The sequence below is a fragment of the Columba livia genome, chromosome 3, assembly GCF_036013475.1.
Source record: "Columba livia isolate bColLiv1 breed racing homer chromosome 3, bColLiv1.pat.W.v2, whole genome shotgun sequence".
Classification (NCBI taxonomy): Eukaryota; Metazoa; Chordata; class Aves; order Columbiformes; family Columbidae; genus Columba; species Columba livia.
The window spans coordinates 110,887,441-110,902,032 of NC_088604.1; the positions used below are offsets into that span (position 1 = coordinate 110,887,441).

Sequence of the window (14,592 nt, forward strand, 5' to 3'; positions counted from 1 at the left end):
CCCCGCCCCGCCCCGCCGCGCCCCGCTGTGGCGGGGCGGGGAGGTGAGTCCCGCCCGGTTTACCCGGCCCCCGGCTCATTGCCCCACCCCCCAGAGCTCCCAGACCCGCCCCCTGGGCACCTCCCTCCGCCCGCACCCCGCAGGGTGCTGCGAGCAGGCGGTGTGTGTCCGGTTGTGTGTGCGTCGGGGCTGCTGGCGGCAGCGCCCGGCACCGACGGGTGGTTCGAGACCGACCCGCGGCCGCCCCTGCCGCTCCGCCGCTTCCACAGCCGCCGCCTCCGAGCTGCGCCCGACCGCTCTTCGCCATGCACGCCAGGCTGTGGGGGACCTGCCGCTCCCTGGACATCGGCTCCTGCTTCGACACCCTCGTCCGCATGGCTCAGAACTCCCCCCGGTTTGGCCCCTGCACGTGGAGCCGGAGACCCAAAAAGCCATCCCCATGCGTGGTCACCGGGACCTCCCCGCAAGAGACAGCAACCGAGCACGCAGCCGGGACGCCGCAGAGACAGCCCCGTGCCCACGGATGCAGCTGAGGATCTGCAAGTCCACGAGCCCCTATGCATGCAGCTGGGGGCCCCTCCTTAGAGCCGGCCCCTCCGGGCGTGCAGCCGGGGGCCCTTGCAGAACCCGGAGCCCAAGGGCCCCTCCATGCTGTCTCCGTGCACTGGGAACCACCCACCCGCTCCTCTAGCGCCCAGCCCCTGGTCTGTAGATTGAGACAGGGCACTTGCCCTCACCTTGGTGCATGGAAATGCAGCACTCGAAACTGGAACCTGCTGGGACCACGGCCTTGCCCGGTCACCCACAGCCTCTGGTGCCAGCTCCCACAGGAGCTCCTGGGGCCCTTGCCAGTTCCTGTGGGGTGTCCATCCTTCCCCAGCGGGGTATGGGAACCACACATTATGGATATCCATGCGTCTGCACCATGCTGTGCACCTGCAGCATCTCTGTGTGCCCATTCAATGCACCCTGTCTGGGCAACTTCTTCCTCCTCATCCATGGGACTGTTTCCGCTTATTTTGTGACTTTTTGGAGTGTTGTGCATGCCCTCCATCCTTGGCTGTTCTCCCCACCCTCTCTCTGTGGGTGACAAGCACCAGATGTCTATAGGAACCCTCCTTCCAGATGTGCAACCCCTGGAGTGTGGGTCCTTGGGCACCTCTTGGGCTCTGTGCCAATGGAACAGGCACAGCTTTTCCCACCAGAATGATAGGTGAGATGAAAAGATTGGGACAAGGGGGGGTTTGGACAAAAGGATGCAGCGTTCACTCGCTGCCCCTGCCCACCTTGCCAAGGATGTTGGTATGGAGGCTCTCCACTGAGAAGGTGTGTAGGGAGAGGGAGCTGGGCATGGCCCTATTTCAATATGTGTGATTGTCAGAGCAGAGAAGGAGCTGAGGGAATTGAGCTCTGGCAGGTGTATCAGCGATGGCTGTGAAATTGCATAGTGTCTGTTGGTACATTTGTGCCTCCAGCCGCCCTGGGCCATGCATCCCTGTCCTTCACATCATTTTTATGATTTTTGCTCTCACAAGTAAAACAGTCTCAAATCTGCCAGAATCAGATTCGGGCCACTGTGATTCTTCCTGGTGCGTAACCGAGGGTTTTTGGGCATGCTGTGCTACCTTCTGCTGTGGAAGGGCTGGGACAGGCGGCAAGCATAGATTAGCTGGACGGGGCTGCCACAGATGCTCCAAGAGCTGATCCAAGGGGACTGGGCTCTGTGACAAGTTCAGGAGTAGCAGCAGCTCTGAATGAGTTATGGAAGGAAATGCCAGGGAGTTTGAGCTCTGCCCAGAAGGGCTAACGGACATCCTGCTGGGAAGCACCGATAACCTCATCACCCACTTCTTGTCTCCAAGTCTTCATTTTTATCTCATTAGAGGGAAAATGGGTTAGAGTTCTTCCCATGTTACATCCTTGCCAAGTTCTGCTTGGGTAAAAATGGTTATGAATGAAGCAAGCAGTGTTATTTTTCCCATTAAATTCTGCTTTCTATTCATGGTAGCTGCCTGTGCTTTCTCTGTTCCTGTAAAAACACCCACGGGTTTTTTCTGGGAGTGTCTCTGTCCCTTCTCCTTGGTAGGAGAGATGAAGCTGAGAGATGTGCCCTCTACTGCCTTCAGAAGCAGGTTGGTTCTAATGGGTATCAGGCATGGTTTGCTTCCTCAAGCTTTGGGATGACTTCTCCCACTTTCCCTTTTTCTTCCTGTTCCTTAGACATGAATACAGTAGTACAGTCAAACCGTATGCTACAGGGAGGCAGGCTGGGCTTCTCTTCAGCACTGCTTGGAAAGGTCAAACAAATTCAACAAAACTGCACTTGGTTGTTTAACTTTCTTGTGACAGTTCAGCCGATGCTCTTGCTTTAAGGGTTCTTCTGGTGATGGTGAGGGACTAGCTGTGACATTTGACTGCTGTGTCTCCAGGGATCACAAGCCCCAGCCATACTCAGTGGCACCCCACGGCCTCAAAAAGACCTTGCTGAAGCTGGATGCTGTATTATTTCCAGCTGCACTCACAACCCATCCATCCTGCTGCTGCTTAGATCCAAAATGCCACTTAGGGCTCTGCAGCCCTAAATCCCACTCACTGCTTGAAGCAGGAGTGCTGGCTTATCAGCCAGCATGTGTTGGCAGCTCCAGCTGCCTCCACCTGGGTGAGGCCAATGCGATTTGCCACGGTTGAAAACATCTTCCCACCTCTCCGGCATCTTTTCATGCCAGATGAAAGAGTAAGGTGCTGCATCTGCCAGTGCTGTGGAGGGAAGATGTGGCCAGTGGCCAGCCTGTCCCATTCACTGATAGGACTGGAGCTGCTGTGAGAGGAAGGATGTCCTTACAGGGACCACAGAGCACCTGCTTGTGTTCAGTGGAATCAGACATGGAGGAAGACAGGTGTTTTCTAGAATGCTGAAGGCTACCTTGGTTGAGAGAAGAGCTGCAGTTTGTGTTAGTCCTGGGGCAGATTGGTTGTGGTTGAAAGCTGTGCCTCAAAGAAAGAGTATGAAGTTTAAATTTAGAGGGCTCAGTTGGCTCCAGAAATGAAAGGCCTATGTACACAACTCCCATACTTCTGTTGCAGTCACTCCTGATGACCAGGGAGAAGATCTAAGCCCCAGACTTTTAGGGATGATTCCAAAAGTGTAAAAAAGCAGCAGTGCAGCCTGGACATTTCCTCCTTCTCAAACAGAAGGCTTTTACGTTGTGTTTCACAGAAAAAAATAAACTAAATCTTTCCAGCATGATGTCAACAATCTGAAGACTTGGCTTCTCCCATGCTCTCTTCAACACCTCCCTGAGCAGCTGTCCCCAGTCCCTCCTGACCGCAGCCAGTATCTCTCCAACACCACTTCATCCCACACTGACTCCCATCTGCTCTGAGATGCCTTTTGCTGGTTGATCCCTGTTCAGCTGAGCAAGCCCAGCTGTGTCATCCCAAGCACCCAGCACCCTGGCGCAAGGCAGGATGATCTCCTTTGCCCTGCATGCCTAATTTATCTGTAAGCAGCTGCACTGCCCAAGACTGCCTTTTAAAGCAGCCACTTGGTGGTGTTATGCTGAAGAGCAAGGTGCCAGTGACAGCTCATGCTGGCATTTGCACTGCAAATAACCAGAAGGAAAAAAGTGCCTGTTTTTAGGGAAAGGGTGCTGTTGGAGTGATAAAGGACTCAGCATTCTGATTCAATGTGAATCACGCAAAGCCATTTATTATAGAAACAAGCCTCCTTATATATGCAACTATTCTTTGATCACGCGTCCATGCTCCAAGCATGCATTCACTAATTGGATATCATCTATGTTCACAAGCTGTCCATGCTCTGGAGTCTCACTGCTGATAGGACTGTTGATTTATGTCATGTTGAGGCCTTGTTATTGTAGAAATGCCTCTCTTCCATGGCAGGTCCTGTTTTCAGCTTTCTGAGGTGGCCTTGAAATTCCTTTGGGCCTGGCTAGTTCAATAACAAATCTCCATCTAACAGAAACCCATCCATAGTGTGCCCCAGGGCAGTGGTGGCTGCAGGAGAGTTGTACTACGTGTCCATGGTGTTTGCCAGCCTGTGGCCCTTTGGGGGGCGGTGCAGCATGTGGCAACTGGAATGCAGCCAGAGCCCTGCACTACATTTTTTTTTTCCCCTTCTTTTAAAAAATAAAGACTGCATGAGGTCCAGCCCACCTTCCCTCTCCACTCCAAGTTCCATGGCTCAGCTGGCACGGGCTGCTTGGGGGGAGTTAGCAATAGCCAGTTCGAAGCAGGCAGGATTCCTGCCCATGATTTTGCATTACTTAGAGCATTGTTTCTCCTGCTGCAGCACAGGCCTTTTCTGGGAAGGTTTTATCTTCACCAGGAGAGGCATGAGTGAAGCATGATAGGGAAAACACTGATTGCCTTTGCTCAGCAACCCAGTAATAAGCATTTCTCCATGTATCTACCTCACTGTGTGGAAATAACTCATCTGTGTCTTTCAGAAAGAAACAGTATCCTTTTGGAAGAGGCAAGGAGGAAGGAAGAAGTCAAGGTCCCATGTAATAGATAATGTTTTATGAATGCTGCTGGCGATCAGTGGTCTCCAGAGGATCCAGGACACAGGTGCTGGTACTGGGAGAAGACAGGCATAGCTGATTGCTCAGGAGAAAGGGTGCGCGGAAGCTGAGCAGATGGTAAAAGGTTGGGCAGGAGGAGGACAGGTGAGAAGGGCTAGCTGTGGGAAAGGGGGCTAATTCCCAGTGCTGGGAGGCGAGACTGGTGCTGGTTTTGGTTACCTGGTAGGGGAATGCCTTGCCTTTCCTTTTGGCAGGCATTGCTCAGAGATGCACTGTTATCAAGTACCACTTTTCCCAGCTGGTATGCTTGCATAGCATCTCCTTCAACCCAATGAAGATGAACCACCATGACAAATAGCATCTGTATAGCATGTTTGGCATGGCCTGCTCCTCCTTGCTGAGGCCCATTGGCTCATGCTCTCCCTTTCATGTCTGAAACACAGCGATGAGACACTAGTTTGCAGAGGAGGAGCTGAGGAGGCAGGATCCCACAAGGGCCCAGTCATCAGCAATTTTCACTCTAATTTTTTTCTTGCAGGCTGCTACAGTCAGTCCAGGAAAGTGTGAACACCACACACAAGGGTTTTTTAAGCTTGTTGAATGTAGCCTGCTCTTAGCCACCTTCCACAGGCAGGTCACCTCTCTCCTCACCTCTCCAGGGGTCTGCAGACACCAGCCTGAAAGCCTGCATTCTGTTGTCACTGGAAAAGGTCCATCAGGAGACGTGACAGAAGCCACACGCTAAACAACCTGTCTGCACGGGAACTCCTTGACATTTAGAAACTGGAGCATTTCTGTCCATCCAGGTTAAATTTAAACTATAGAAGGAAACAGAGAATAAAGAGTGTATTTGGTGTGTCTGCATAAAACCATATTGCACCCACATCCTGAAGGACAGATAGCTGAAGCCGTACAGTTATATGGGTCATATGACAGTGGGAAGTTTATAGCAGAACTATAAACCTGCTAGTTTCTAGCAGCCTCACTACAGGATCACTACAGGTCCTCACTCACAGGTCTGGGATTACTCCTATCACAGGTTTGCCTAGCATGGGCCAGCTGCCGTCATGGCTTTTCTAGATGTCCCTTTATTTCCCCCTGCAGTGGCAGGCTTGTCCCTGGTAACACCTGCTTTTAATTTTTGGGGTTTGTTGGAAACGGACTTGAAGTAGGATCGTGGCTGGTGTGGCTGTAGCTGTTCTTCTCTGTGGGCACATCATGGCAGCAGTCAGCTTCTTTTGGAAGGAATCATAGAATAGTCTTGGTTAGTAAGAACCTTCAAAGGTCATCTAGTCCAACCCTCTGCAATGAGCAGGGACATCTTCAACCAGATGAGGTTGCCCAGAGCCCCATCCAGCCTGGCCTGGGATGTCTCCAGGGATGGGGCGTCTGCCACCTCTCTGGGCAACCTGTGCCAGTGTTCCACCACCCTCATTGGAAAAAGTTTCTTCCTCATGTCTAGCCTGAATCTCCCCTCTTTTAGTTTAAAACCACCACCCCTTTTCCTGTTGCAACAGGCTCTGCTAAAAAGCCTGTCCTCATCTTTCTTATAGGCTCATTTTAAGCACTGAAAGGCCCAATAAGGTCTCCCTGGAGCCTTCTCTTCTTCAGGCTGAAGAACCCCAACTGTCTCAGCCTGTCCTCACAGCAGAGCTGTTCCAGCCCTCTGATCATTGAGGAAAGCCTCACCCAGCACATTCAATTTCTGACAAGAGGTAAGGCGGTGTTCTGACATGCCAATTACAGATTAAAGCTTCACCAGGTATCCCTTGGGTAGGCAGTGGAGCACGCCTTTCCTGCTGACCTCCAGTTACTGTGCCTTGCAAGTCACTTACTCATACAAGTGGAATAACCAATACCTGGAAACAAAAAAAAAAAAACTGAAAAAATGCTCTAGGCCTTATGCAGCAGCAGGGAAGAACCACAGTGTGAAACAATCACTCCCTCCTCTTCACAAAGAAAGCAATCTCTTCCCCAGAACACAACAGTCACTTGCTGCAGTTTGCAGTCCTTGATGGTGGACTAAATGTTTGTTCCAACACTAAAGATTAGAGGTTTTTTAGAGGGAGAGAAAAGGTAAAATCTGCGAACACAAAGCTAGCCTGAATTTGAAAGGTCCAAGCTCACTAGGCTAAGCACACCACGTTCTTTTGTGCCAGAGGAAATATTTTTATTTGAGCAGCTGTAACACACAACACAGCTATATTTTTTAAAACACATTTGGATAGCACAGGCCTGAGGAAAGGCTCACTGTGCTTTCCCTAAAACAGGGTAGAACTGTTGTCCCTAAAACAGGGTTCTTAACCCAGTGTGCATGCAAATGAGCCAAATTCTGCACACAGAGGTGAGATACTGGTATCATTACAGAGTTGCACGAGTTGGGATGCTAGGTCAAGCTAGCATACCAGCAATACAAAAGTCTCAATCATTTATTCAAAATACTATCAGTATATACACATCCTCAGGGCAGTCCTGTAGGGCCAAGTGCATTTGCATACAAATTATACAACACTGTTCTTACTACACATACTCAGTGAGCAGGGTTTTTCTCCTGAAGGTGGGTAACCTTTGACGAGGAGGTGTGTTTTTGTATTAAAATTATATTATAATGAGCAAAGTTTACTTTAGGTTGAGCACATCCACAAAATTTGGCAATAATCGCTAGATAATCAACAGTCCACGGTTGGCTTCTCAATACCAGGATAGGTTTTGTTCCACAATTGAAAGTTAATTACTGCTAGACATCTCATCTACTATTAGTCTAATATTAACTTTCTAGGCAGCCTCACGGTCAGGTCTATCTAGCAACAGCTTTGCCTGGCTAATTCAGCTGCTTAATGAAAAACAGCCTAATGGAAAATGCTTAAGGAAAAGTCACCCAACAGAAACCCGAGGCTGGGAGAAGGGTGTCAGCAGGGAGCCGGAGAGGGATTTGGCCTGAGCAGTTCCTCTGCAGAGGCATGTGGAGGGCCACCCATGGAGGCAGGTTACTTGCTCAATAGCCTCCTGATCAGACTACACACAACACACGCAAAACAATTTCCCCAGGCTGCCCTGGGGCGTAGAGCAGGCTCTGCTCCTGCGGAGGGGTTTCGGCATCCCAGCATCAGCTTGCGCAACGGGATTGCACCCCGCAGGTCAGATCTGGTCACAGATGGAGGCCTTGGCTGCCTTGCTTTGTTTGAAGAGGAGGCATGACTGAAGTCACCTTCCGTACGTTTCTGTGTTTGTCTTCACCATAGAGCAGCATTTTTCAGCAATTAGGTCCTGTTGGAGTCAGATCGTACCTGTTTATAGGGTTGTCTTCTCACACACAGATCAAGGCAGAAATACTCTCTCCACATGGTTTATACATCTAACATAACACCAAGAAGGTTGTGCTGGTTTGACTGAAAATGGGTTAATTTTCTTCATGCAGTTAGAAACCTTTCTTTTCTATAGCTAGCAAGGTAGTTATTTGAACTGAGTTTGAGAACAAGAGATAACACCCAGGGATAGAGTTAATGTTTTTAATTGCTCTGGTCTGAGAGCCAAGGACATTCTGAGTGCTCTGCCCACAGGTGTGAGACATTGAGGAAGGGGGGCATGGATGGGGCAGAGCTTGACTGACATCCAGACTGATCAATAGGAGTATTCTATCCCATTAGCACCATGCTGCATATTTGAGGAGTCAGTTTCTCTCTCTCTGGGACGTTCTCTCTCTCTCTGGGGCGCAGCCAGGGCAGGTTTTGGTGCGGGATGTTTAGTTTGACCTTTTGCCATTTTGCATGGGCTGCAGGGGCCTCTGAGCCTTTCTGCCTTTTTCCTTTCTTTTCTCTCTCTGGGATCAGCTTTGGGACCAGGTGCTGTTTTTCTGGGAATGGCTGCTCAGCATGTTTGTGAGGAATTGCCCTGAGCATCTTTTATTTCTATTTTATATATATATTTACTAGTAGTGTACTAGTATTCTCTTATTTTATTAAATTGTGTTTATCTAAATCCAAGTTTCTCCCTTCACTTTTGATTCTCTCCTGTATTGGGAGGAGAGGAGGAGGGTGTGAGTGAGCAGCTACCGTGGTTGTATTTCTAGCTCCGGTTAAACGGCGACAAAGGTTTAACTTGGTTCCAACTCAGGTGAAGAGCACAAAGAGTTGTGGGTGACACTAAACTGGGGGGGAGGAAGTGGCTATCATAATGAATGGCAGAACTTCTGCCCAGAGGGGCCTCAGTCAGCTTGAGAAACAGCACCTTGTGGCAGAGCTCCACACATGGTGTGACACCATCCCATACATTCAGCCAAGCTGAGACATTCCAGCTGGGCAGCAGCCCTGCTGGGAAGGACTTGAGGTGACAGCTGACAACAGGCTGGCCATGAGCCAGAAACATTGGAAGCAGGACAAATGAGCTACACTAAGAGCCACATGGCTAGAAGAGCCAGAAGAGTCATTTTTAACCCCTCTCTTCAGGGCTGATGAGGCCTCACCAGGATTTGTGTCCAGTGTTAAGTTCAGGAGGGATGTGGGGAAACAGGAGAGGGGCCAGCAGCAGAGGCTGCAAGAATGGTGAGGGGCCTGGAACACAGCACCTGTCGGGGGAGGGAGCCAGGCTTGGGTAGTCTGGTGGAAAGGGGGCACCTACCAAGAGCCTGTGACTGCTTGAAAGGCAGTTGTAGACATGAGAGAGCCAAACTCTTGCAGCATCAGACAATGCAGGTAGGGACAACAGTCACAGACTGCAGCTTGGGAGGCTCACGTGTAAAAAAAAGCTTCTCCCACAGGAAGGTGATGTCCCCTGGGACATGTACCCTGAGGGGCAGGGATCTCCATCCTCAGGGGTTTAAGACTTGGCTAGACAAAGCCCCAGCTGTTGTGATCTAGCATTGGCCGCCAGAGGCCCCTTCCCACAGGCATGACAACTGTATTGGGAAGACACCTCAGCATCATATAAAGTTGTGGGTCTCCACTAGCAGTTCTCAACAACAGTAAGTTTTTGTCTGTTGAAATAAGACTTAAGTCTCCTCCCTTACGCAGCCAAAGCACCTTGTCAGAATCAAGGGAAAAACAAACAAATCAAAGCCAAAAGCCACCAAACCCCAGACGCACTACTAGTTGTATCTCCATACTAATCACAACACACGAGCACAATGCATAAGTCAAGTTTGCAAAGTTGCAAATGCTTGTCCAAAAGAGCATCTGAAAGCAATCTGCAGAAATTCTCTATAAAAATACTTCACTGTCAGCTCAGCAGCCATGGGAAAGCTTTGAATTAGACTATCCTCTCCCCAAACAAATACCTTTCACATAGACTAAAAGAACTCCTAAGACATCTTTATTTTCAGGAGAGTTTTTCCATGCGCTTCTTTTCAGGCAGAAGTAACATCTGGCTGTTCATCCATTTAGCAAGTTTTTCCATTTTCCACATTGTGCCCTTGCAGTAACATGAGAAAAAGCATTATTTTTGACAGACATATTTTTTTTTCCCACCTTAAAATGCTAAAGCATACCCATTAGATACTGCGAAGAGTTAACAGATAAAATGGTTTACTTTCCACTCCAAGCAATCAGAATAGCGACAAACTCATCAGAAATGAGCTTGGAAGTAATACTGCAAGGCACGTGGTAAAGAATACATCCAACCCTCAAAAAGAGCTGGAGACTTCTTCAGACAAGATGTGCTTCCTAAAAACATTGCTGAAGGTGAAAATCCATATACATCTAATATGACCACATTTGTTTTTGCAGTTCTGCAAATGAAATCTCTCTCAGAGAAACTCCTCCTGTTACCAAGAGGCATTGCGTAAACAAGGATGTGAGGACTCTGTCTCATTACAATATTTTACAGTAAAAACATCTGAAACACTAGCAGTCATCTGCCACCTTTCCTAAAAACAAAACTAAGAGCAAAGCCTTAGGACATCCAAAGAAAATGAGGTGAGCTAATGAACAGCACAGGGTTTGTTTGGATCAGCAGGGTTCCACCAGATCACTGCCATGCTGATTTACAAATGTATCAGGAGTCAAGTTTACATAGGCACAGTGCAAGAAAGCTGCTGATTCCCAGCAGTAGAGATCTTCCTGTATCTGTATATGAAAGCATCTGTCTTTCCAAGACTAACCCCATAGATACCATCAGGCGCCAGAGACCCAAAATGTGTCTTTCAGCTGCTGAGAAAGGATTCGTCAACACCATTCACCAGGGAGGAAGAATTCCCATCAACATTCAGGGCTCTTGCAGTGGTGGTTTCATTTGTGCCATCAGAAATGGTGTGAGGAGAGTCCTTTCCAGCACACTTGGTAATGCCATCCATGCACTGACAGAGATCTTGGGTCAGCAGCAATACAATAGTGCCTCCAACACAAAGTACTCTGGCAATTGCAGGAATAATAAAGGTTAGGTGTTCATCCTGCCTAGCATTCATTCTTCTGTGCAGAAGTCAACACGGATGACACTTCAGGTGCCAGTTGCACCGGATAAAACACCTAAGCACGTTAAAGGGCATGGCTCAACTCAGTAAGCTACATCTCCAAATGGAACTGAAACTCCCTGTCTTTATGACTCTTCCTAAATGGGAGAACTAGGCCCTGTCCTGACTTCCAGACATTTCTGACCTTGGGAGTTCTTTCTACTGGGTTAGCAGGGAAGATGGACTCAGTATTTTTCCCTTCACATGAGCCTCCACCAGCCTGCAAAGGAACAGCTTCCCAGGGCAGCAAGAGCTTCTCAGGTTGGTAAGGCAATTCTGAAGCTGGAATTTGGAACTGTTAAAAGGTCTGTCCTTTCTGTGCTCCACTGATCCTTAATGGCTTTCAAACTCAGGAAACAGAGGAAAATTAACTACTGTTTGTAATCTTGTCTTTTTCTTTTTTTTTTTTTTTTTTTTTTTTTTTTGAGTACCTGAGGAAACATTACACTTGGCATTGAAAGAGGCAAAAGGGACTATTCTTGCTCTGTTCACAGCAAGTGGACTGAAAAGTCCTATTGGTGGGGCTCCCATGGTAATGGTCCCTTCCTCACCTCCACTATCCCAAGGAAATATTTTGCTTAGGATGGCCCAACAGAGCAAATGAGACCAGAAGACAAGCATGGCCAGCAGGAGAGACGGTCAATGTAAAACGACATAAGATTGCCTTGCCAGTTTGTGGAGCTACCTCACCTTCCTCACCATCATCCCATCACATTCCTGCATTGGGTGAGCAAGGTCAACATCCACTGAAGACCAACCCTATAGAACGGCCTTGTTTTCAGCCAAGAAATGAAATAAAGGGGCAGATGGTTTGAACTGTCGGTTAGAAGCAGCTCACTATTAACTTGGCTCAACTCTGCCATAAAATGACAGGGTGAGAGATGAAAGGAGACATCTAAAAGCAGACCAGGTGGCTAGCTGGATATCCCAGTACACACTAACAGAAAGGAAAATGCATAACACATTTTCAGGTCTGAGATCCTTCCTGCCAAGGCAGGATGGTAAAAGCTTGGTTGCGAACCCAAAGGGAAAGCCTACAAGCAGAAAGGATTATTGCCTTATTTACTTGGCCACGCTTTAAGTCTTTCTAGGTCATCCTCTCCTCTTTCTCCTTTCTGTCACCATCACACCTTGTAAAGAATATTCAGGAGTGTGGCTCACACAGCAAGCTCGTTCCTTGTCAGCTTGCACTGCCATCAGCACTTCCACAGCTTGCAAGACAAACCACAACAGCCTTTAAGAGACAAGTGAAGGACTCAGACTTTCACAGCCTGCACAGAGTCAGATTACAGAGCTGGAGAATGTTTAGAATAAACCAAACCTAAAGCTGACTGAATGCTGAATATCACAAACCATCACGACATTTACAGCAAACCCCAAGCATGTCAAAGGCCACATGTACCTCTCCATTTCCTGGAGAATATCTGGAAGGAGCTGTATGTCTTTTGTGATCTTGAACGCCTTCCCAAATACAATATCCGAAATCACAGCATCAAAGCTTTCTGAAGGCAATGGCAGTGCTGCAGAATAAAGGCAGGTCTGACTATCAGAAAAATGAACAGCAGCTATGCCCCCACTCACCTTACAAAACGGTCAGCTCTTCTGCAGATTGTGCACCCAGATTCATGGCTTCTTCTGTACTTATCCTCACAAACAGCACTATGAGGACATCAACACAATGCAGACTGCGAAGAGACAAATGCATGAGCACACAGTTTACCTTGCAGATACCCCATTACTGGTGATGTTTATTACTGGTGGTATGAGAGTAAGACACTCCGAACAGGGGACTGCATGGTTCCAAAATAACTGCTGCTTCTCAACACGCAGTACATCTTTACAAGCAAAATGCAAGAGCTAAGCTTGCCAGCACTTCACTTAGCACAGATATTCAGGTACACATGCGGCGAAGAGATGATGCATACAGACACGCATATGGAGATGCAGACAGAGACACAGACACAGAATTCTTGTTAGCAGTGAGAGCAGAGATAGGCAGAGCTATGCCTAGCGGAGATGAACCTTCTTTCATTAGCCTTTTTCCATTTATAGCTTTACAGATATGGGCCTGGACCAAGAGGTTAAACAGAAAGTTTTTCAAAAAATGTTATTCCAAACACACACACACAGGCCCAGCACTCACACACCATACATCCTGGGGCGGTGTTCAGGCTCAAGAGACCATTGTCACTGGCCTGGGCTATCACTCCTTCACAAACACACAATCCTGTGTAACCTGTCCAGGCCGCCTTGTTTTGACTGACTGTTGTGATTTAATCATGTTAGAATTAGTCTACTTTGACCGTCCAGATGGTCATGTTAGTATTGATCTTACTTTACAATCTGGGTGGCTGGAGCCATACATCCTGCCGTTCCCACATACACACATACGAATTGCAAGGAACCACATGTTAAATTTCCCAATAATCTGGTTTCAGCCAGAATCACTTGGATTCTGCTGGAGCTAGTGTCCTTGAAATACCTCCCCTCAGTTTTTGTATCCTGGGAATAGTAATTTCTCTTGACCATGAGGCAGCACTGCACCCCTGTGGTGACAAAGGCAGCCACATACCAGGCTGTGCTGGCCAGAGTGTAGCCAGCATGTGAAACGGGTGAGACCATGGGTTCTCCATCACTCAAAATGCTCAAAACACAACTGGATGAAGCCATGAACAACCTGACCCAGCTTTGAAGACAGCCCCACTCCCAGCAGATGACAGGATTAAAGACCTTCAGCGATCCCTTCCCACATAAACTGTTGGAAAGTAAAATGTGGGAAAGCAAGATGTGTGGTCCCAGCCACCTGGACGATAAAGGAAGATCAATAATAACATGACCATCCGGATGGTCAAAGACATAATACTAACATAATAATATATAAAAGGCCTTGGACAGATTACTTTGAAGTATCTTTCTCTTAATTGTAAAAAGTTACAGCCCAGACTTGTGAGAATGGTATCTCGCGCTGGATAACTGCCCCCAAGTGTCTGGGATGTGTGAATGTCCTTGGGCCTGGTCTGTAAATGAGTTGAAAAACAAGTGAGACAAACATCACATGAGTTTAGTGTGTTTTTAATAACAATTAGTGGAAAAATATCTTGTGTAAACATCTTAGTCCATGCTTCTATCTGTAAATCCTATAAAGTGGTAAATGGTGAATAAAGAAGCTAGCCTAGGCCTAAGTCAGCTCTCTGCTAGGCCAGGCTCTACACTCCTTCGTGAACAAGACCTCTGCCTCTGCGTGAATTTCTGTCTGCGTCCCGGTATGCGTCGTTTCTAATAGCCGCAATAAACCCTGCTGTGATTCTATGCCAGCCTTTCCAGAACTAGCTGGAGACGGTTCTTGGACCATCCTTGGATCAACACTTGCAGCACAATAATTGTCTACAAATGGAAGGACAAGTTACCCACAGTCTTTCTCAAAACATGCAGACACCAGTTACTTGTTCAGTATTAGGAAAGCCTGACACTGAAGTACCTTCCATTATCCTAGAAGCCAAGACAAATCAGCTTTTAAAGAAGAAATAAAGCTATATGTAGTATTTTCAAGAAATAATATTTCTTACCATTGTGATAAGAAATAAATATTGCAAGGTAAAAAACGCA

At 47.9% G+C, this 14,592-nt stretch overlaps 1 protein-coding gene across 1 annotated transcript; it reads right to left on the reverse strand.

Moving 5' to 3' along the window:
* Nucleotides 1-10,400: 10,400 nt before the first annotated feature.
* On the reverse strand, nt 10,401-12,579 carry THUMPD2 (THUMP domain containing 2; the record flags this gene model as incomplete). The annotated part of the gene is made up of 2 exons (XM_065059539.1): nt 10,401-10,633; nt 12,296-12,579. Coding segments are annotated over 2 exons (372 nt in total), but the record flags the coding sequence as incomplete, so codon positions are not given.
* Nucleotides 12,580-14,592: the final 2,013 nt, after the last annotated feature.